This window comes from Cydia splendana, chromosome 11, assembly GCF_910591565.1.
Source record: "Cydia splendana chromosome 11, ilCydSple1.2, whole genome shotgun sequence".
In the NCBI taxonomy this organism is placed as follows: Eukaryota; Metazoa; Arthropoda; class Insecta; order Lepidoptera; family Tortricidae; genus Cydia; species Cydia splendana.
This window is the reverse complement of record NC_085970.1, coordinates 16,744,045-16,767,877: the sequence shown is the minus strand read 5'-3', so window position 1 is coordinate 16,767,877 and position 23,833 is coordinate 16,744,045. Positions and strand designations below refer to the sequence as shown.

Genomic DNA, 23,833 nt, shown 5'->3' with positions numbered 1-23,833 from the left:
GCCTTCGGCGCCCTCATACTAAAAGAGTCGACGTACGTGACACGTTGTACGCTTACCAAATCTGGGCGCTGGAGGCGCCCTCATACTAAAGGAGTCGGGCGTAGCCCGACGTATGTGACGCGCTGCACGCGGTCCAAAGCCAGGTGCAAATCATAAAACATATGGTTGGTTTAAAAAATCTAAAAAGTATAAAATAAAATAAATTAATTAAAAATTAAAAAACACGACTGCGAAAAAGCGATCTGAAAAGACAAAAATAATTTATAGTTGTGTTAGTTACCCAGTCACATGATTGATATTTTTCATTGACTGTACCTGTGTATTTTATTTCGATTGCAGTCGGGGACCTTTTAAATGGGAAAATGGCAATACATCAAGGTCCCCGACTGCAATTGAAATAAAATACACAGGTACAGTCAATGAAAAATATCAATCATGTGACTGGGTAACTAACACAACTATAAATTATTTTTGTCTTTTCAGATCGCTTTTTCGCAGTCGTGTTTTTTAATTTTTAATTAATTTATTTTTATTCGCTTTAATTGTACAAAACGCGTATCTCGACAAAGCAATATTAGGTAGTAAAACAGTCAACAATCAAATGAATTAAATAGGTACGTCACGTGTGACATGAACAGACAAGGAAAGCAAGATTAAATGCATTGTTTCTATTTCATCTTTAAATGGAACGCTTTTACCCTCAAAGGAGGCTAGTGGTCAATACTAAACTAAAAGTCCAATCTTAAAAAAACATGATGGGTCACTGACCTGTCCCAGTAAAGTGAGGTAGTGTGCGTGAAGTGCGCTTGTGTGTGAAATGGGGTAAATTGACAGAATCTGAAATTTTACCCACCGCTACCGTCGCCTTAAGGTCTGGTTTCGACACAACAGAAACTAGAATTGTTTATAATATGATTATATACTTACCTACAATCAGCAGCAGAAGTTGCTAGGCGGGCGAGATGGTCAAAATTACCTTGACGCGCTCTTAAGCTATTGTTAAGATAAAGTCGCGTCAAGATTATTTTGAACACCTCGCCCGCTTAGCAACTATTGCTGCTGACTGTACACAATCGGTTAAAAATATTTTGTGAATGCTTGCTTCATTTTGCAGTCATCAAATATGTGTTACCTATACTGCTAGGCACTACGTTAGAATATCCGTTCACTAGTTATAATGAAAGTGACAGTTTAAGTTATTGTCAATCATCATCGTCACAAAAAAAGGCGACATAATACATGAAAAATGTACACGCGTAAGATTTTTTCAACATCTCCATCGTCTGTTGCACCACCTCGTGTATAATTCTAGTATAGTACATATATTATATTCTTGTCTCCACTGCCCAAAGGTCTAAAAGAGATCGCTCTTTAGACCGCTTGAATTTCACACCTTTAGTGACGAAAACGATTGACCAGACATTAGTTGTAATCACCAATGCCACCATCAAAACAACCCATACTAGTTACCTAGACCGGGCTCTCTTCCAGAAGGCAGTCGCTGGAAGGACTGGTTGCTGGCGTCGCTGATGCTCGGAGCCGTCGCCGGCGGCTGGGCGGCGCTGCGGGCTGGTCGCGCCAGTCGGCACCAGGTCCAGAGAATGCTGAGAGACATGGAGCAGCTGAGAAGGGCCGAGCTGGCGCTGGATGATATGCAGAAGGAACTTGAGAAGGCGCGGTTGGAACAGGTACCGACATGTTGTTACACAGTTGTTTGCGGAGTGGCGGTGAGTTAGACGAGCCAGTCGGCACCAGGTCCAGAGGATGCTAGGACAAGTTACAATACGTATGGCTAGGCTACGTACGAAATTTATGAGAGTCTCAAATGGCGACCCTGACATGAAATGTTTACTACATTCCTTGATAGAGTGGGTCACGTATTGCTAGTTCATATCGATCTCTGAAATGTCATAGTTGACAATGTTGACATGGCTGTAAGTATTCTCAGAATATAAATGTTTTGAAACTGACTTGTCAAATCGCCCGCTGCTTTTGTGATTCTCCTCATGTTTCTTTATGTGCCACTTCTTCATACCACGCCATCTATTTAGCCAAGAGTTAAACAATTGAGATCAAGTAATTTGTTTTCAGGAAAGCGCCACCACAGAGAAGAGAAACCTAGAAAAGAAACTAAGAGAGGCCGGCGACACGCCGCTACTCAACTCCGCCTCCTCAGATCTTGAGGTCACGCAGCTGAAAGCCGAGATTGAGGTGAGCCTTTGACACAACTCTACAAGAGTTACTTCTATAAAGTTAAGGGTGATCACATTAGAACGGTCCGGGCCCGGGCCGGTTGGTTTTTATTCTTTATTCGAACAAACACAAGTATAAATTTACAGCTACCTATGCCAAGACATACTGTTAATACATAGTTAGTGGAAATCTGACTTCTATACTTCGTTTTTTTAGCATTAGAAAAAGACTACGCGATCTTGATGTGTCCTTTAATTGTAAAAAGTTTTTTAAAAATCAGTAACTATTACTTATGAAAGCAAAAGAATGTAAATAATCATAATATGATTCATAATTGTTACATATTTGACGTGACCTATTTTTCAAAAGTGTTTGCAATAAAAAGACACGTCAAGATTGTTTACCTTTTTTCTAATGCAAAAAATTAACTATATCTTTTATATCCGAGTTCGAATCCTGGTAAGTGCATTTATTTGTGTGTTTATCACAAATATTTGTTCCTGAGTTATAAATGTTTTCTATAAGTATTTATATATATGTGTATATTATATGTATCGTCGTATAGTACCCACAACACAAGGGGACTAGGTTGACCTGTGTAAAATTGCCCTATAATATTTATTTATTTATTTTTATTATTTATATTTGACAGATGTTAAGAGCAGAATTGAGGCGTGCGGAAGGCGAACTTGAGGACCGGTGCTGGGCGCCACCCTCGGGATTACAGCAGTGGCTCCAACTCACACATGAGGTGGAAAACAGGTCGTACCTGCGTAAGAAACAGCAGGCAGACCTACAGCTACAGCAGGCCAGAGAAGCGGTGAGTGTCCAAGGTGTTCACAAATTAGGGCTCATCCATTAACTATGTCACACATTTAGGAGGGGGGAGGGGGGGTCAAGAAAATGTAAATGAAAATGTGACTGGTGCTGGGTCGGGATTGCAGCAGTGGCTCCAACTCACACACGAGGTGGAAGACAGGTCGTACCTACGTAAGAAACAGCAGCAGCTGCAACTACAGCAGGCCAGAGAAGCGGTAGGTGTCCAAGGTGTTTACAAATTATTGGGTTGATGCACAGAGGGCCTGGCCAAGATGGCAATCCTTGATAGAAAACTCCAATTGAAAGTAATGTATGGAAATAGTCACGTGACTTTTCGTAGCATATCGCCGCTATACTTACTCAACCTCGTATCTGCAACACTCATTTGATGACAAAAACACCCGTATTCCGAATGAAAGAAAAGCGACATTTCCATCAAATGATTGTTGCAGATATGAGGTTGAGTAAGTATAGCGACGATATGTCATCCCGATACATTTTTCATCTTGGCTAATAGCCTCCCTGGGTCCCGTTTCTCAAAAGCTAATAATACAAGTAACTTGTAATACAAGCGGATGTCACTTTTTGACAGCTTTTGTTAGAAAAGGACTTCCACTTGTATTACAAATTACAAGCTTTTGAGAAACGGGCCCCTGGTGTAGTACCTAACTAGTAGGTAATTGAATTCTCTCTTGGTCTCTTCTAGGCAAGCGTGCGTAATTTTAGACGCACCGATCATTCGAAATCACACGTAGTAGGTGGTCCAACGTAGGCCCTTTATATTTGATAACGAATCACTTCGACTTATTTGAGAAAGTAGCTGTGAACTGTGGTATGTATCCCCCCAGTCAGAGCTGAATACGGCTCTAGAGTGGCATACTTAATGGAATTCGCAGTACATTGTATCTTAGGATCAACGAGAAGAACATTCAACTGTTATCTAAATGTTTGTTCATGTTTTCAGTGCGAGAAACTCCGCAAGAAGCGCTCGAGTCTGGTCGGAGCGTTTGTATCTACCCACGGCAAGTCTATAGACGACGTAGACCGTTCCATCGTCGAGGCGCGCACTGCGCTCAACGAAGTCACTCAGGAACTATCGGTATGTAAACTGCATATAACCTGTCATAGCTCTTCAGCGCTATCCTAGTTGTACATTATATAAGCTCTTGGCAGTGTAGTTCAGAATATCCACCACGCCTTATTTCTATTTGTCCAGTTTTCTCACTATGTTTTCCTTTACTGAAAAGCGACTGGTATATATAAAATGATATTTCAGCGAGCAAAGGATCGTTAATCACTAATCACTACCACCGATTTGGATTTCGCACGCCTTACCTCTCTGCGCCGCTACCGCTACCAAGCATTCATATTTGTTGTTAAATTTTTGGATACATATTCACTCCCTTAAGAAATATCTTGATACTAGTTAGTTCTAACACAGAATAAATAATACTACTAGGTACAGAAGACTCACTCTCTAACAAAACGCGTCTGTTACGATCACGACAGATATGACCGCTAGGTGGCTAGCCACCAAAATTGGTGTGGAACGGATGTACTTTTAGCTACCTGTAGCAAAGCGACGAAATCGCGGAGTGAGCCACGCCTGGTTTTAATTCTAAACATTTATTTGCAGGAGAGGATGCACAGATGGAAACAGATCGAGCGGCTGTGCGGCTTTAACATAATCAATAACAACGGCATTCAGTTCTTAGAGGGCATGCTGTACAGGACCTCCAACGGTCGTCCTGGCGCTAGAGGTAAGTGAGATATACAGACAAGACATCCTCCAGACTGAGCATAGTAGCTCTACCCCCTCTGCCACAAATACGGTAGTTTTACTCCATTTTCGAGCCGAAAGTGTCTTTGTGTGACGTCGGTGTCTTTGAACGGACCAATCACGGCACGGGACTCGCTCACCTCGTCCCCGCACCCCCGTATTTTTGGCAGCATCGGTTTCATGAAATAATTGCTCTAAACTCCGTATATAGAGGATTCCTAGTCTATCGTGAGATATATCACAAATATACAGAGTAGCAACTTTTACTATGGGACCAATCCCGAAATAATTTACCCTCACATAGAAAATGGACCAGCCAAAATGTATGAAACAGCCTAATTTTTTTTTCGCGATTTCGGGGTTGGTCCCATAGTAAAAGTTGCTCAGTATAATCCCAAAACCTCCCTGGCGACGGGAATGCAGTCATTTTTTAGCCACCCTGTATATTTTGTAAAGTAAATTTAATAGCGTGTCAAATGTTTTCAACCATAGGTAGAACAATAAAAGTTATGTTATGAAATATCCCATCGTCAAAATTTTCCATACACGGCAGCAAAATGGCGGACCAATAATTGAGATTAGTTTCTAGAAATGGCAAAACAAACGTAGAAATAGAGGAAGTTGTAGAAATCTGCGAGATTTAATACGTTTCATTAAACCTGTATTAAAATAGAAAAATTGTCAACACAACTTTGGAAATTTTATGTTATTTCTATCCAGAATTACGAGCTCTTACGAATAAGGGAAAAAGTCTCCCATGTGTTTTTTTTTTTGCATTCCGATAGCAATCCCTTATTCAAAGACTGTATGTATGAAGGTAACGAAATGGATGGTATGAAAAATGAACGGAAATTTCGGAATCCTTTCTTTTATAACCGACGAAAAAAACGGAGGAGGTTCTCAAGTTCACGCGTATATATATATATTTTTTTTTTATATCTTATGAGGTCCAATCCAATACAACATTTTTCAAATTGAGAAAGGGTACACTCCTTTTTTTGAAATGTCCCATTTACAAATGTAGTGCATAATTGTTTTCCATCGTATTTTCTCGGAAACGTTCGTATTTGTAATGCTACTTCAGTCAACCTCAGTACTTTTTAGGGTTCCGTACCCAAAGGGTAAAACGGGACCCTATTACTAGACTTCGCTGTCCGTCCGTCCGTCCGTCCGTCCGTCCGTCTGTCACCAGGCTGTATCTCACGAACCGTGATAGCTAGACAGTTGAAATTTTCACAGATGATGTATTTCTGTTGCCGCTATAACAACAAATACTAGAAACAGAATAAAATAAAGATTTAAATGGGGCTCCCATACAACAAACGTGATTTTTGACCAAAGTTAAGCAACGTCGGGAGTGGTCAGTACTTGGATGGGTGACCGTTTTTTTTTGCTTTTTTTTTCGTTTTTTTTTTTTTTGCATTATAGTACGGAACCCTTCGTGCGCGAGTCCGACTCGCACTTGCCCGGTTTTTTTTTATTTTACCGATACCACAGAATAAATAATAGTACTAGGTACAGAAGACTCACTCTCTAACAAAACGCGTCTGTTACGATCAGTCTGATACGACAGATATGGCCGCTAGGTGGCGACAGCGCCACGCGCGGCTTATGGCTAGCCACCACCTGTTGCAAAGCTACGAAATCGCGGAATGAGCCACGCCTGCCGACACTGACTGAAATAGCAAGACACGTTCGTACCTACTATACGTTTTCGTAAAAAACTGAGTATGCAATACATCTGTACTCGTTCTGAAAAACCGTTGTCGTTCCAGTGCGCATGAGCAGCTCGCAGGACGACCTGAGCGTCGGCGACGACGCGTCCATCTGCGGCTCAGGTAAGATCGACGACCACGACGTCAAGTCGCTGCTCTACGAACACCTACATGTAGAATAGAACGTGTTTTAGAGACCCCACACTAGCGTCGGCGTCTGGTCAATTCTATTACCCTGGTCACATACTCGACGAGTGGCATGGGAAGTAGGCAGAGACGTAGTGTGGCCGCGCTAATCGTAGCGCATGCCATACTAGTAGCGCCGCGATTAATCGCGCGCGTAGGGCAGGCCCAGGCAACTGCGCAGCAACGTCATTTTCCATAGCGGTGACTAGTTGACTAGACGCTGACGCTCAAGACGCTATACTTGCTGCAATACCAACTGGCGACTGAGATCATAATGCTATCTCCTTTACCCTTGTTAAAATCAACCAAGAGTGAAAGAAGGCATTATGACCTAACTCGCCACTTTTTGGCGGCAAGTATAGTGTGGGCTATCCCTTAGAGACCCCACACTAGCGTCTTATGAGTGTCGGCGTCATGCAAAATATCGCCGCTGCGCAGTTGCACCAACGTTGCGTCGAGCAGCAGCCATAGAGTTAAGTAGACGCTGACGCTCGAGAAACGCTAGTGTGGGGTAGCCCTTAGGTCCCACATTAGCGTCTTATGAGTATCGGCGTCATGCAAAATGGCGTCGCTGCGCAGTTGTACCAATGTTGCGTCGAGCAACAGCCATATAACTAGACGCTGACGCTCGGGAGACGCTAATAGTGTGGGGTGACCCTAAGCCGAATAGCATCTTAACTCACATTTATTTAAAAAGTTATTAGTAAAGTTATAAGTTAGTTTTCTTCTCATTACAATGTGGGTTAGGATATTATTCTGTAGTCCCATGCAAGACCTAAAGCTATATTATTATATCATTATCTACATTGGATTACCTACCTTGTAAATAAGCGCATAGATCAGTTTTTGGCATGTGCTTGTTTGATAGAACTTGTCTGATCTGTCGTTCACTCAAGGAACTAAGAAACACTCTTAACTGACCATTGGTGGACCGTATGTCGTAGCAATAAGATTGATTTTCAGTTAACAGTCTGGATAATTAAACACAGCTGGAAACAATACGAAAAATAGAATAATAAAGTCATAGAGTAAAGTCGGACCAACATAACTGTATGGCTTTTGCAGTAACAAAGTAAGGCAATGGCATCATTAATGTCAAATTCCTATGAAAATATGACGTTTATAATGACACTAACGAGTGCGAGTCTAACTTATTTAACGATTTTGTTACTTGAATGAACGATTGGGTTTTTAAGATGTTCGGATAGTTGGGCCTCGCAAAATCATACTTAACTAAACTGAAAATCATAATTAAATTCCAAAAAAAATAAATTAATTAAAAATTAAAAAACACGACTGCGAAAAAGCGAACTGAAAAGATAAAAATAATTTTTAGTTGTGTTAGTTACTCAACTTAATGAATGTAAAAAATTATTAGAATATGAGTGTTTAGTGAAGGTTATAAACAACAAACGCAAAAGTTTTATGCTCATTTAGGATCGTGACTGTACCTGTGTATTTTATTTCAATTGCAGTCGGGGACCTTGATGTATTGACATTTTCCCATTTAAAAGCTACGCCCGACGCTTTGAGTATGAGGCCGGCTTTGGTAATCATACAGCGTGTCACGCTACGCCCGATACTTTTAATATGAGAGAGTCGAAGGCGCCTGGCTTTGGACCGCTTGCAGCGCGCCACGTACATCGGGCTACGCCAGAACCTTTAAGTGTGAGGGCGCCGAAGGCGCCCGGCTTTGGTATGCGTACAGCGTGTCACGTACGTCGGACTACGCCCGACGCTTTGAGCAAGAGGGCACTGAAGGCGTCTTGGTAAGGGTACAGCGTGTGACGTATGTGGGCCTACGCCCGACACTTAGTATGAGAGAGTCGAAGGCGCCTGGCTTTGGACCGAGTGCAGCGCGCCACGTACGTCGTGCTACATCCGACTCTTTTACCATTAGGGCGCCGAAGGCGCCCGGCTTTAGAACGCGTATAACGCGCCTCGTACACGCCCGACGCTTTGAGTAAGAGGGCGCCTTCGGCGCCCGACACTTTTAGTATGAGAAAGTAGAAGTCGGCCTGGCTTTGGACCGCGCGCAGCGCGCCACGTACGTCGGGCTACGCCCGACTCTTTTAGTACACGCGTACAGCGCGCCACGTACGTCGGGCTACGCCCGACGCTTTGAGTATGAGGCCGGCTTTGGTAATCATACAGCGTGTCACGCTACACCCAATACTTTTAATATGAGAGATTTGAAGGTGCCTGGCTTTGGACTGCGTGCAGCGCGCCACGTACATCGGGCTATGCCAAAACCTTTAAGTGTGAGGGCGCCGAAGGTGCCCGGCTTTGGTATGCGTACAGCGTGTCACGTACGTCGGACTACGCCCGACACTTTTAGTATGAGAAAGTAGAAGTCGCCTGGCCTTGGACCGCGCGCAGTGCGTCACGTATGTACGTCGGGCTACGCCCGACTCTTTTAGTATGAGGGCGCCGAAGGCGCCCGGCTTTGGAACGCGTACAACGCGCCACGTATGTCGGGCTACGGCCGATGCTTTGAGTATGAGGCCGGCTTTGGTAATCGTACATCGGGCTACGCCAAAACCTTTAAGTGTGAGGGCGCCGAAGGTGCCCGGCTTTGGTATGCGTACAGCGTGTCACGTACGTCGGACTACGCCCGACACTTTTAGTATGAGACAGTAGAAGTCGCCTGGCCTTGGACCGCGCGCAGTGCGTCACGTATGTACGTCGGGCTACGCCCGACTCTTTTAGTATGAGGGCGCCGAAGGCGCCCGGCTTTGGAACGCGTACAACGCGCCACGTATGTCGGGCTACGGCCGATGCTTTGAGTATGAGGGCGCCAAAGGCGCCCGGCTTTGGTAAGCGTATAGCGTGTCACGTACGTCGGGCTACGCCTGACCCTTTTAGTGTGGGGGCGTCTTTGGCGCCTGGCTTTGGACCGAGTGCATATACTTGGACAAGTTGCAGGAAGCGCACATCTTTCTTACGCTCTGAGCCGTAGGCCCTACGTGGAGCTCACCCTTCGGCCTTAAAAAAAATGTCATCATCATCATAAATGTTAAAATTAAATCAAACCATACGGTTATAATGATACTTTCACGATTTGTTCTGCCAAAGTCGGTGCAGAGTTAGCTTAGACGGACTCTGTATCGTATCGATTAATAAATAGAAGTTATATTTTAAACTTTTCGATTCCATAAGCGCAATTACGAACATGTTTTAAAAACTATGAGTAGTATGTACCTACCTAATATAATATAATTATATTGTTTTATGATCAGCGATCAAACCCTTTCCTTTTATTTTAATAAGTATCCCATTCAATAATAATATTTGGTTTTATGAGATTAGCTTCTCTTAACATATTTTGTCAATTCTTAAATGAAACTTAAACCCACATGTTGCATATATAGTATCAATCGGCTTTCAGCCCTTCATTTTGATACCCTACTCGATAGGTTTGCACGATATTTTTTTCTAAAGGTTGCGTAATATGGCGTATTAAGTCCGCCATATTGTTTTTATAATGACGTCACATAGCCTATGTTACCCGGGATGACGTAAGGATTCTAATGATGTATCATACGTCTAAATCGGTTAAGGCATTCAGAAGTTAAGGTGGAATAAAGAAACTCACATACATACAAACATGAACGCTGAAAACAATACACTCTTTTTGTTTGGGCAGTCGTGTAAAAAGTAAGACAATGTTGCCACTGCAATAATTTGTTTGTAAAATAGTAAATTCCTTTTTATAAATAAACACGCTAAGATAATTTATTTATTGGTAATTTTACTCCTACGATTTAAAAAAGTACTTTTATTTAGTTATTTTTACATAAATACAAGACGCGCTAGTAATAATTGGCAACTTTGTCTTACTTTTTTTGGAATTTAATTGCGATTTTCAGTTTATGTCTTAAATAAGTCACCATAAGTCGACTCTTAAAAGAGGAGATTTCTATAATAATTGTTCTATAGTATCATCATAGCTCAGTTATCAGACGAAACTGGAGGACCCGCGCGAAATCATTTTCGTACAAAAGACGCAGACGCTCAAAAGACGTTAGTGCGTGGTGGCCCTTAATTGTCTAAACTACTCTAAAGCAATACGATTATAAGCAATTGCAGCTAATTTTACAGCAATTTTTCATATCAGATAAATGTTTTTTTAGGAAGGTATACGTTAATTAATATAGAATAAAATGTTATAAAGACAAGTAAATTGCGGATTGATATCAACATATAACCATACTAAGGCTATGTGATAACTATTTATATTGAATAACATTTAACCTAATTAAGCTACAATTATTTTTAAGTTAGTGCTCAAAGCGATATATTTAAAGCATTCTTACATCGCGTACTTAACTTCAATAGCAGTTGAACTTTATTCAACATTCCTAGATTATTATTTAAATCATTATTTGTAGGGGGGTTAATATACAAAGGTTTTGGTACAATGTGATGATTTCTTTCTATAATTAATGGAAACATGCATTTTTTTTTTCAAAAAACAATACAATCTTAAGGAGTGTCATAAAACAAACCTAAATGATTGATGATTCTTAGATATTTCTAACAAATCAACTGTTTTCAGTAAAATAACTTAAATGAAGTGAAACTTTCGAAATAGGTCAATTGATTTTTGAGGGACGAATAGTTACACCACCAACGAAGATACGTTTAATTTTTTATTTATTTATTAACTTCAATAATACTAGTTTTATTATAATCAGATACAAAGATGCCCTGTTACCTAATTAAGCATTAATGTAATTATATATTTTTCTATTGTTTAACAGTATAACGGCTAAGATATGAGTTCCTTATAGATCTGACATTTGAAGCTATTTCATTAAGTATGAATGTTAAAATATATTTTTTGGTGTTTAACTTTTTTATTATATTATGAATAAAAGTATTTAAAAACCGTATTCTATATCACAATCGATAGGAAGCTTTCAGGCTGTAAATTAATTTTACAAGTTATCTAGAAGCATGTATGAAATATGTTATACTTAAAATACTTCTTAGATGATCATTGGTGTTGGCACATATGTTTCGTTATAGCAGTTTCGTTATAATAAGCAAGCAATGATATTGTATGGGTGAATTTTTTGGGTAATACCACTACTTTCATCTACCCTCAACTGGCTTAAGGAACCGTTTGAGGGTAGATTTTGTTTACTTTTATTTACTAAAGATACAGATCCAAGTAAGAATAGGTAACAAAAAAGGGGTGACAGATAACTCCTAGTGGATATTTTAAGCAACGATCTTATTTTGTGCCGAAACTAAACATAATACTTCGACAATTCAAGGGGCACAAGAAATGGCGCCTCGCGTTCTTAATAAATTTAAGTCATCTCTCACACTATACAATAAATAACTCGTGTGAAATAAGCTTAACAAACACTATACGCTCTTTCTAATATGGAATAGAAATATTGGTTTTAATTTATCACGTGACAATTATAACCCTTTTGCCGTGTGCTTTTCGCTTAGCTTAGTGTTTAAAAGCTAAAACGTTTTTCTAGTCACACAATCAATGAAATTCATTGGTTGAATTATACATGCACAGTTCTTCGTCGTATTTGTTCGAATTGTATCTATTTTCTAAACAAGAACACACGCATACCTAGAGTCAGACGAAGAATAGTCTGCAGCGGATTTGATAGCCCACGCAGTGGAAGTGTTATTTTAAACGTCAAACTTCTATGAAATTATGACGTATAAATGACACTTGCACTGCGGGGGATATCAGATCCGCCGCAGACTTTTTTTGGTCCGACTTTAACAGTTTTTACGCAAATACGGTGAAGCATATAAGTATACGCTATTATAATCTATGGTACAGTAAATTTGCTGGGGCTTAGTTCTCGAAAGTTATTAGACTAATATTACAACCACATTGTCATGGAAAATCATACAATTTGACACTTTGTCGACTAATAGTATCAGTCTAATGCTGGGGCCATTTCTCGAACGGTATTAGACTAATATTATTACATACTATTATTAGCCCGTGAACTGTCAAATCGTATGGGTTACCATGGCAACACACTTATTATTATAAGGCTAATACCGTTCGAGAAATGGGCCCCTCTTGACACAAAAGGACAAGATACTAAGTAGGTAGTTGTTTTTTTTTGACATTTAATGTTCGTTGACATGCTTTTCACAACGTTTTGAACCCGTACAATTTCTCACTCATTTCACACTTGTAATTTATTTTGCTTGCACATTGCGTTATAAATATCAGACTGTACCTAATTTTGGTGTGGGTTTTTTTTTAATTGTGCATGATTTATTACTTACAATCCCTGTTCGAATAACGAAGATTTCGAAAATGCAACAAGCTTCTCTTAAATTACCTACTTGAAACAGCTATCAGTCCGAGGGTACTTTAGTAACCAAAGTGCATTTTTTCAATAAAAAAAATGCTTAAATTGGTAAGATAAATAAATAATAATAATAAATAAATATTATAGGACATTCTTACACAGATTGACTAAGTCCCACGGTAAGATCAAGAAGGCTTGTGCTGTGGGTACTCAGACAACGATATATATAATATATAAATACTTAAATACATAGAAAACAACCATGACTCAGGAACAAATATCTGTGTCATCACACAAATAAATGCCCTCACTGGGATTCGAACCCAGGACCATCGGCTTCACAGGCAGGGTCACTACCCACTAGGCCAGACCGGTCGTCAAAAATAGATTCGTGTTTAATTCTAGAAAGTTTTGTTTAAAGATGGTGTATCGGACTGTCAAGTGGTTAAAATATATGAAATAGGTAATAAGATACACAGCATTCATTTGTACAAAGATCACACAAAAATAATAATATATAAAACCCCCTAACTCTGTTCGAAACGGCGTATCTTATGAAAAAAGCCTGTTTAGCCTGTATATACAGTATGGTATCGATTTTTGTATGGTCTAGAATTCCTCTGATTCAACTTGTTTACATAAAAAGTACAAGTAACTATTTTATCAAAATCATCTTCAGAATACGACAATGATAAGTAAAAATAGTAATTATAATAGTAACTTTTGGACCTTCCCTCGTGAGTTTCGTTAGCGCATATAAAAAGGACAAGATTATTGTTCCCTGTAACTTGCACCAATTTTTTTTAAATCGTAGTAATTTTGAGTATTGAAGATATATGGTAGTTATACAATGCACGTTTGAAAGCTTTTGACGATTGTGATTGTGTTTTATTTGAACCACCTTTTGCAAGTTTTACTTAGACTTCGAGCTACATTGACGCCAGACTTTACTCAAGCGTTCTTTGGTTACTCTAGTGCCCATTTTTTACAGTTAAGGAATTTTATTTCTGTACCGTTTCATGCCTTGTCACAGTGACAATCAATTGAGATCCCTAGCAACACGATCATTGTGACATGATATGAAATATTACAACAAATTCTTTGACAGTACGCTGTAGTGACACTACGGAAACTAAGATATCTTGAGTTTGGTCGTTTTTCTGTTTAAGGTAAGATATTTTTAATTTGCCAGCTTTTGCCTCTGTTTAGCTTTCTGTTGCTTTTCTATACTTGACGGTCCGTTGAACTGTATATAGTCATTACTGTTTCTTCAAATTGTTTTTGATAACTTACTAATACTATTGACTACCTTATCTTATAGTATCAACGGACCTTCAAGTCAATACTTAGGTGCATGAAATGGTCTAATCTAATATATTATACGAGTAGTATATTTCATACATGCTTTTAGGAATTGACATTAGAGTTTTTATATAATGTTTTAATGTTAAAAAGTAGGTGATTTACTTACACATTAACATTTTGTCACTTTATTAGTCACGAGTAGCAAAGTAATTGACTATTAACAATTTAACATTCAAAAAATGATGTAGGTAATCTTGTATAGCTCGTACAATACTTTAAGTAATTATAATATTTAGATTTTTAGATGTGTTCAAAGTTTAATATGAATAATCTTACCTTGCGATGTTGTCTTGTCTGCTAATACACAAAGTTAGTTATTTTTAGTCTTCTTCCAAATGTTTGTGATAAAAAAAAACTTTAAAAAATTTATATTTTCTCAATCATTAACATGGCTCGTAAAAATTAATCTTTATATGCACTAAAACATATTTAGAACTTGTATTGTCTTGTATGGAAATCGAGGAGGGAGGCCCTGAGACACTATACTGTAGGCTTATAATATATAATATTGTCTGTTAATACATATAGGGCTATAGCTCAGTCTCTTTTAACCCATGCATATAGGTCCAGAACCTATTTTCGGTCTCAACTCCTTTTCCCTACTGATAATTCCGCTACTCCATGCTAGATGTCGACTATGAAAATAATAGTCTTTTTGTTGGTACCATAACTGATGTATGGAGTGAGCACTCTTGTCTTACTATATTTCTCTATGATATGGTTTAACGAATTTATGACACATGAATAAAATAGTTACAATATAATCATTTTAATGTTCGGTTCTAATGTACATTAAATTATACAATTGTTGTAATGGTTGGTTGGTGTGCAGTGGCCGACAACTTCGGGTGGCGGGAGGATTCATCAGGCAGCGAGGCGGACGCACCCCACTATCCTCTGGACTTGCGGTTGGCTGAAGCTAGGTAAAGTACAATATACAGTACTCTTTATTGCACACCTCACGTACTCGTAGTTTAAGACAATAGAAGTAAAAACAGGCGGTCTTATCGCTTAAGAGCGATCTCTTCCAGACGACCTTTGGATGTCTGAGACAATGGAATTAGAATATACGGTAGGTGGCGCAAAGAAAAAATATGAAAAGTCGAATTGAATTTAAATACTTAACCAAAAACACAAAACATTCATTTAAATAAACATACTTAAATACGTATAACCATAAACATACATAAGTATTGTGTTGATGACCTGATACTGTTTGTATAGTCTGTTATAGACTCCACGGCCAATGATAATTGATAGTAATATTATAACTTTATAACCTTACATCGGTTCCACGGTTTAAGTGGGTTTAACTAAAAAACGTGTAATTTTTTTATAAATGCTCGGATATCGTTGAATATTTCTCAGACTTTAAGCGAGAAACGTCTTTGGATATTTTAGTATCCAAATTTACGTTAATTAATACCTATGTTCAAAATCTCCGCGACGATGTAGTCAAAAGCATTCGTCGATTTTTTCGCGTCGCCTAAAAACTTTTAAATAATTTAGTCCGTAAATGTTTTCTTCCTTGTTAGGGGACATTACTTTAAATAATTTGTTCACATGATCATACCTTACTAAAGTTCATATTTTGTCCATTTGCAGTGAACGGTCAGGATACTTGTCACCGCGCAAGTTTTGTGACTTTAGTTGTGACGCTTTGAATAATTACGTTTTTACACCCTGCAATCACTTTGATCCTTGTACAGATTATTACACGATTGCTTTTTATTTAGGATGATATATTTAACTAAATATACACTATTGATTCATCACTCGCTTAAAAACTGTCTAATAACTAATCAGCTTAATTCATGTCAGAACTTTTTCAATAGAACTAAATATCTGACCAACAATTACAGAAAATTTTTCTCATACGGGTTAACCGAATCTCACTTTATCCATTAAAATTGTTCATTAATTTATTTATTAAAGGTTACAATTAGAAGAGCGCTTAGCTCAAGAGGCCCGCGAGCGGCGGATCGACGACCGTAGAGAAGAGCTGCGAGTGAAGAGCTCCCTCGGCGACCTGCGGAGGAGCCCCGCGGACGAGCGCCGGCGGGCGGACCCCGTGCACTTCATACTGGGGGGAGACAAGTGAGTGATGCCGGGTAGTGTAGAGACAAGTCAGCACAGGTGGTTGTTTGATCGACGACCGTAGAGAAGAGCTGCGAGTGAAGAGCTCCCTCGGCGACCTGCGGAGGAGTCCCGCGGACGAGCGCCGGCGGGCGGACCCCGTGCACTTCATACTGGGGGGAGACAAGTGAGTGATGCCGGGTAGTGTAGAGACAAGTCAGCACAGGTGGTAGTTTGATCGACGACCGTAGGGAAGAGCTGCGAGTGAAGAGCTCCCTCGGCGACCTGCGGAGGAGTCCCGCGGACGAGCGCCGGCGGGCGGACCCCGTGCACTTCATACTGGGGGGAGACAAGTGAGTGATGCCGGGTAGTGTAGAGAAGAGCTGCGAGTGAAGAGCTCCCTCGGCGACCTGCGGAGGAGTCCCGCGGACGAGCGCCGGCGGGCGGACCCCGTGCACTTCATACTGGGGGGAGACAAGTGAGTGATGCCGGGTAGTGTAGAGACAAGTCAGCACAGGTGGTTGTTTGATCTACGACCGTAGGGAAGAGCTGCGAGTGTAGAGCTCCCTCGGCGACCTGCGGGGGAGTCCCGCGGACGAGCGCCGGCGGGCGGACCCCGTGCACTTCATACTGGGGGGAGACAAGTGAGTGATGCCGGGTAGTGTAGAGACAAGTCAGCACAGGTGGTTGTTTGATCTACGACCGTAGGGAAGAGCTGCGAGTGAAGAGCTCCCTCGGCGACCTGCGGAGGAGTCCCGCGGACGAGCGCCGGCGGGCGGACCCCGTGCACTTCATACTGGGGGGAGACAAGTGAGTGATGCCGGGTAGTGTAGAGACAAGTCAGCACAGGTGGTTGTTTGATCTACGACCGTAGGGAAGAGCTGCGAGTGTAGAGCTCCCTCGGCGACCTGCGGAGGAGCCCCGCGGACGAGCGCCGGCGGGCGGACCCCGTGCACTTCATACTGGGGGGAGACAAGTGAGTGATGCCGGGTAGTGTAGAGACAAGTCAGCACAGGTGGTTGTTTGATCTACGACCGTAGGGAAGAGCTGCGAGTGTAGAGCTCCCTCGGCGACCTGCGGAGGAGCCCCGCGGACGAGCGCCGGCGGGCGGACCCCGTGCACTTCATACTGGGGGGAGACAAGTGAGTGATGCCGGGTAGTGTAGAGACAAGTCAGCACAGGTGGTTGTTTGATCTACGACCGTAGGGAAGAGCTGCGAGTGTAGAGCTCCCTCGGCGACCTGCGGAGGAGTCCCGTTGACGGACTCCGTGCACTTCATACTGGGGGGAGACAAGTGAGTGATGCCGGGTAGTGTAGAGACAAGTCAGCACAGGTGGTTGTTTGATCTACGACCGTAGGGAAGAGCTGCGAGTGTAGAGCTCCCTCGGCGACCTGCGGAGGAGCCCCGCGGACGAGCGCCGGCGGGCGGACCCCGTGCACTTCATACTGGGGGGAGACAAGTGAGTGATGCCGGGTAGTGTAGAGACAAGTCAGCACAGGTGGTTGTTTGATCTACGACCGTAGGGAAGAGCTGCGAGTGTAGAGCTCCCTCGGCGACCTGCGGAGGAGCCCCGCGGACGAGCGCCGGCGGGCGGACCCCGTGCACTTCATACTGGGGGGAGACAAGTGAGTGATGCCGGGTAGTGTAGAGACAAGTCAGCACAGGTGGTTGTTTGATCTACGACCGTAGGGAAGAGCTGCGAGTGTAGAGCTCCCTCGGCGACCTGCGGAGGAGTCCCGCGGACGAGCGCCGGCGGGCGGACCCCGTGCACTTCATACTGGGGGGAGACAAGTGAGTGATGCCGGGTAGTGTAGAGACAAGTCAGCACAGGTGGTTGTTTGATCTACGACCGTAGGGAAGAGCTGCGAGTGTAGAGCTCCCTCGGCGACCTGCGGAGGAGCCCCGCGGACGAGCGCCAGCGGGCGGACCCCGTGCACTTCATACTGGGGGGAGACAAGTGAGTGATGCCGGGTAGTGTAGAGACAAGTCAGCACAGGTGGTTGTTTGATCGACGACCGTAGGGAAGAGCTCCCTCGGCGACCTGCGGAGGAGTCCCGCGGACGAGCGCCGGCGGGCGGACCCCGTGCACTTCATACTGGGGGGAGACAAGTGAGTGATGCCGGGTAGTGTAGAGAAGAGCTGCGAGTGAAGAGCTCCCTCGGCGACCTGCGGAGGAGTCCCGCGGACGAGCGCCGGCGGGCGGACCCCGTGCACTTCATACTGGGGGGAGAAAAGTGAGTGATGCCGGGTAGTGTAGAGACAAGTCAGCACAGGTGGTTGTTTGATCTACAACCGTAGAGAAGGGTAAGTTCAAAATGGCCTGGAAAAGTTAAAAATGGAACTTTCATTTAAAAATCGCAGTGTGATGGTTCCGGACACCATACCTAAGGTCGCTTCCAGAATCTCGCGAACTAAATTGACATGAGTTTGACAAATAAAATGATACCAGGAATAGCAAAGAAAAAATAGTTACGAGTATATGTCGATAAAATGATATCGATAAGTAAGATATTGCACTTACTACCATGTGATACAGTGTTGCCAGATGGTCACAAAAGTCACATTTTTCGTGACTTTTCGCCTTCTCGTGTGACATGTGCGTGACTTTCGATCATGAGGCAATTTTTGTGACTTTTTAAGCTAGTCGAATTTTGTACAAGTTTAGTTCTGCAATTCGTATTATTTAGGAACGCAGTGAATGCACCCAAGTTGACACTTGCACTGTTAAAAGTAGCTAACACACTATCGCACCGCACCAAGGTCATTGTGGGACCTTGGTGCGGTGCGATAGTGTGTTAGCTACTTTACTTTGACGTTACATCCACCATCATGTTTATTATAATAGTCGTGGCAAAATGAGACTTGTTACCTTGACATGAAAGTGTTATTTAGTTTGATAGTATACCTAGTAGTTGTTTTTTTAGTGTAATGATTCATTTCTTTTAGTCTGTACCTTAATCATTGCACTACATCAGTTATTTTGAGATTTATGAGTTCTCAAAAACCATTACTGTGTTATTTTTATCCGGGGGTAAATTATTTACGCATATACTTTTTTATTTTCTTTTGATTAAGTTTAATGAATAATAAATGCCGCAAGTTGAGTACAGACGCCATTAAATGAACCGTTGCTTGCACTAGTTGCACTTGCACGGTCTTGCAGTCGCGCGAGCGGTGAACAATGTAAACAGTGTAAACATTCAAAACTTTTCTTTCGCACTGACTGTGTGACTAGGTCCGGCGATTTCACGCTTCGCGCTTTTATTAATATGCCTGTGAAGATAACAGTGTTTTTTCCGAATTTGTTTACGATTCGATAGATAGGTTAACTTTGATTAATAATTGTTTTTTATTAAGATTTCGTATCAACGTAAATGTCTGGAATATATCGTCAACCAAAAGTTCAATTCAATATTTCTTTGTCTGTGACTGCAAAAACAATCTGCGTTTGGCTATTTCATTTTCACTACACCAGTTGGTAAAGGCGTATCCAGACTAGTACATTTTTCGCCAATCTGATTAAATTGCCCGATCGAATCAGGACGTGCGGATGTAAACGCCAATTTGGCTCGCCGAATTCAACCGCCGATAATGGCCGATACAATGAGGTGCGGAGTTGCGGACGCAAGAATACCAATTTGTGACGCCAGTATTTTCGTTCTGGGGCATTTGTTCAATTTAGAGGGCTCTAATATCACAAATCTAAAATTGGTGATTTAAGTGGTATCCTTTCTTCTTCTTTGTCGGTTCCTCAAGGCTGAGGGTCGTGACCATCAGGAGTGCAGTTTTTCACCACCGCTCTCCAAACCCCCCTGTCTTGGGCCAGCTGTATTGCCCCCTGGATGTTGACGCCCGTAGCGTCGCGTATGGCATCAGACCACCAGGTTGGAGCCCTGCCTCTACTTCTTCTCCGTGGTGGTATCCAGGCCTGATCAAATCGGTCGAATTGATCAGGAAAATAATTGGCGCCAATCTCATCTAGCGTTCACACGTACACAGTTTAATCACCAATTTTAGTACCATAAACAAACGCACGTACAGATCCTAGCATTCCATAGATACTAGCTTCGAAGATTAGTATTTTTGTGTCCACACCTCCTGATTCGATCGGGCAATTTAATCAGATTGGCGAAAAGTTGACTAATCTGGATACGCCTTAAATTGGAGATTGACGCCAATTTCATTTCTGATCAAATCAGTCGATTTGGTCATCCCGTCTGGATACTGCTTAAAGGCTCTCGTGATTGTTCGAAAACTGATAAGAAAGCTGCATTTTATCCACAAGAATTGATTATTTTCAGGGAGAAAAAAAAAACAAGAAATAATAAAAGGAACTTACAGGACTGTATGGACAGAAGTGATCAAATCGAACGATTTGATCAGAAATGAAATTGGTGGCAATTTCCAATTTTATCACCAATTTTAGATTTATGGTGATATTAGAGCCCCCTAAATTGGAAATTTGCTTCAAAACTAAAATACTGGCGTCACAAATTGGAATTCTTGCATCCACACTCCATTTTATCGGTAATATCGGTCATAATCGGCGGTTTAATTCGGCGAGCCAAATTGGCGTTTGCGTCCGCACGTCGATTCGATCGGGCAATTTGATCAGATTGGCGAAAAATTTGAATTTCGCGCCTTTTTCTACTGACAAGATTTGCTTGACCAGCTATACCTATTACCCATACAATACAATAATATTAAAATGTGACTTAAGCAGCAAAAACGTGACTTTTAGGGAAACGAACCGTAACTTAGGACTCCAGAGCCCTGGCAACACTGATGTGATAATTCTTTAGGGGTCACAAACGATTTCGATTTATATGAATGTGACGAGAAAAGTGGTTGATTTGATTGTAAGATTGTGACGTTACCGATCAAATCAGGTGTGGATGCGAAATTGACACAATGTTAGTATTTAGTATGCATGTTTGGGGGCAAGTTGTTTATTTCCAGAGCTTATTGGTTGTCGCCATAAACCTAAAATTGGTGATTTAATTTTGTACATGTAGCCGGTAGATAAGATTGATCCATTGTGACCTAATTGTCAACTTGAATGTCCACTTTAGGGACTGGTGACTGGTGGTCTTTACAATCGAAGCAATATGCATCACCGAGACAATTCAATTTTTGCGTCCACACCACACAAATTAAATGAGAAATTAATCACATTGTACGAAATATCTCCCTGTCTTGGCTGGCCTTATTTGTATTTTGAGCCAAAATCACCGTTTCTGTGTTATCACCCAACTTGTTAAGTTGTTACTCTAGCTCTAAGTTTTCCTAACAAATAAAACAAAATAAATAAAATAAAATATTTATTCAATTTCAATATGTTTATCTCAATATCCTTGTCTCTATTACTATAAAAATGCACAAATTTCGAAATAGGTACCAAATAACATTTGTAAAATATTAGGTATAACTTAACAAAATTATATAAAGATACATTTTAACTGACCGCGCAACAGTAGCGCCCCTAGTGGTGAATTCTCGCGATATTCTGTAATTCAAACTTTTTTGAAAATATCTATATGAACAGCACTGGCCAAACTGTGGTATCATTTGTGCACATTGACCTGTCAATTTAGTTCGCGAGATTCTGGAGGCACCTGTATCTAGTTTAGTTTTATTTGTTAGTTTTTTGATACATGTCATTTCTATATATAGTAAAATGGAACGCATTAATTAGCGACAGTAGGTAGGGTAGTTTTTTCGAATATGTTGACGTTTATAAAAGCCAGTTGAAGGTAGATCGATTTGATGGCTGCTCATGACCGTATGCGCAAGCTCATTCGTCGTGATAAATCAAAAATACGCTAAAACTGTCGATTTGTGTGCTAAAAACCCTCACCCCAGTCGCCACAGCATCAGCTCGCCAATGCAGAGTGTCGGTACCGACCAGCAGTTTGGCGTGCAGAGACTGGGTGAGTTGGCTTTCGATTGATTCGCTTTCACTGGCATTAGATTGTTTAATTTCTCGCCAAATACAATTTCCCTGCTCGAGGGCGATTGTACACAGTGATAATAATAAGGCATATTATTATAAATGTAGGAAAAAACTCAGACAACTAAAAACAACTTCTTCCTCGCGTTATCCCGGCATTTTGCCACGGCTCATGGCAGCCTGGGGTCCGCTTGACAACTAATCCCATGATTTGACGTAGGCACTAGTTTTTACGAAAGCGACTGCCATCTGACCTTCCAACCTAGAGGGGAAACTATATAGGCCTTATTGGGAGTAGTCCGGTTTCCTCGCGATGTTTTCCTTCACCGAAAAGCAATTGGTAAATATCAAATGATATTTCGTACATAAGTTCCGAAAAACTCATTGGTACGAGCCGAGGTTTGAACCCGCGACCTCCGGATTGAAAGTCGCACGCTCTTACCGCTAGGCCACCAGCGCTCAGACAACTAAAAACAACATTGACTTTCATTACGTATCGAACTGGGGCCTATTTCTCGTACGTTACAAAGCTTGTCTTCTATGGTAACGCTTGTATTTCAATATTTTTTACAAGTTCTTCGTTTCACGTAAATGTATAATTGTTACAAGAGCGGGGATAAAAGAGTTTTCACAAGTGTTGTTGTTTCACAAGTCGACAAACACTAGTAGATATTATATACTAAAATAGTGATTTCGTTTCTCAAAAGCTGTACTTTATACTTGTAGCTTGTGACTTATCACGAAATAACGAGGAGTCTCTATAAACTGCTAATATGCGTTTTTGGTAAAAATCTATTAATAAATAAATGAAAATATTGCATTTTTAAGATCTCAAACGTGCAAGTTTTGAATGCACTTCGTTAAAATCAGTAATATTATTTAAATTTAGCTTTTATTCTCCAAAAAAAAAAACAGTAAACTCATTCCTATGAAATTATTATAATTGAGAAAGAACCAGTAAATGACCAATAACATAATAATTTTGTAACGAATTCACCCGTATTATAAAAAAAACTGACCCATCCTGAAGCTTGTAAACATTCATAGAGTGACTGACGAAACTGAGTTTGATTTTACACTTGTAATTGATAATTTTGAGAAACGCTTTTCATTACTACTTGTATTATTATACGCTTGTATATTCCGAAACCACAAGTCAGCCATTTTATTTTCTCTTATTAAGATTATGATGCATAACAGTGACATTGACATTAAGATAACATTTAAGGTCTTCGCACATTACAACAACTCAACGGCGACTCGATTCTATGCCAAATATTGAAATTTAAGCCCTATGTCAGAATTTCTAGGTTTAATTTCAAAAAATATATTAAAGTAGTGTACGACGTGTGGTCTACGCGTCGTACACTAAAGGTCAACTCCGACACGTTTGCCACGCATTGACCACACGTCGTCCCCGCAACGACTATGCGTTTGCGACTG

General features: G+C 41.2%; 2 protein-coding genes and 1 long non-coding RNA gene across 4 annotated transcripts in view; all 3 read left to right on the top strand.

Annotated features, from left to right (window-relative positions):
• Positions 1 to 23,833, top strand: part of LOC134794983 (uncharacterized) — a 312,799-nt gene that overhangs the window by 149,565 nt on the left and 139,401 nt on the right. The window lies entirely within an intron of this gene.
• LOC134794914 (uncharacterized) overlaps positions 1 to 23,833 on the top strand; it is a 443,559-nt gene that overhangs the window by 363,047 nt on the left and 56,679 nt on the right. The window lies entirely within an intron of this gene.
• Positions 1 to 23,833, top strand: part of LOC134794898 (stromal interaction molecule homolog) — a 145,924-nt gene that overhangs the window by 118,876 nt on the left and 3,215 nt on the right. Inside the window, exons 6-13 of one of the 2 annotated variants that reach the window (XM_063766743.1) lie at positions 1,492 to 1,688; positions 2,092 to 2,211; positions 2,846 to 3,013; positions 3,977 to 4,111; positions 4,649 to 4,772; positions 6,568 to 6,630; positions 15,196 to 15,286; positions 16,299 to 16,460. In XM_063766743.1, the coding sequence (XP_063622813.1) occupies positions 1,492 to 1,688; positions 2,092 to 2,211; positions 2,846 to 3,013; positions 3,977 to 4,111; positions 4,649 to 4,772; positions 6,568 to 6,630; positions 15,196 to 15,286; positions 16,299 to 16,460 (1,060 nt within the window). Of the gene's footprint in view, positions 1 to 1,491; positions 1,689 to 2,091; positions 2,212 to 2,845; positions 3,014 to 3,976; positions 4,112 to 4,648; positions 4,773 to 6,567; positions 6,631 to 15,195; positions 15,287 to 16,298; positions 16,480 to 23,833 lie in introns of those variants that run through there. The other variant, XM_063766742.1, reaches the window with a different exon arrangement.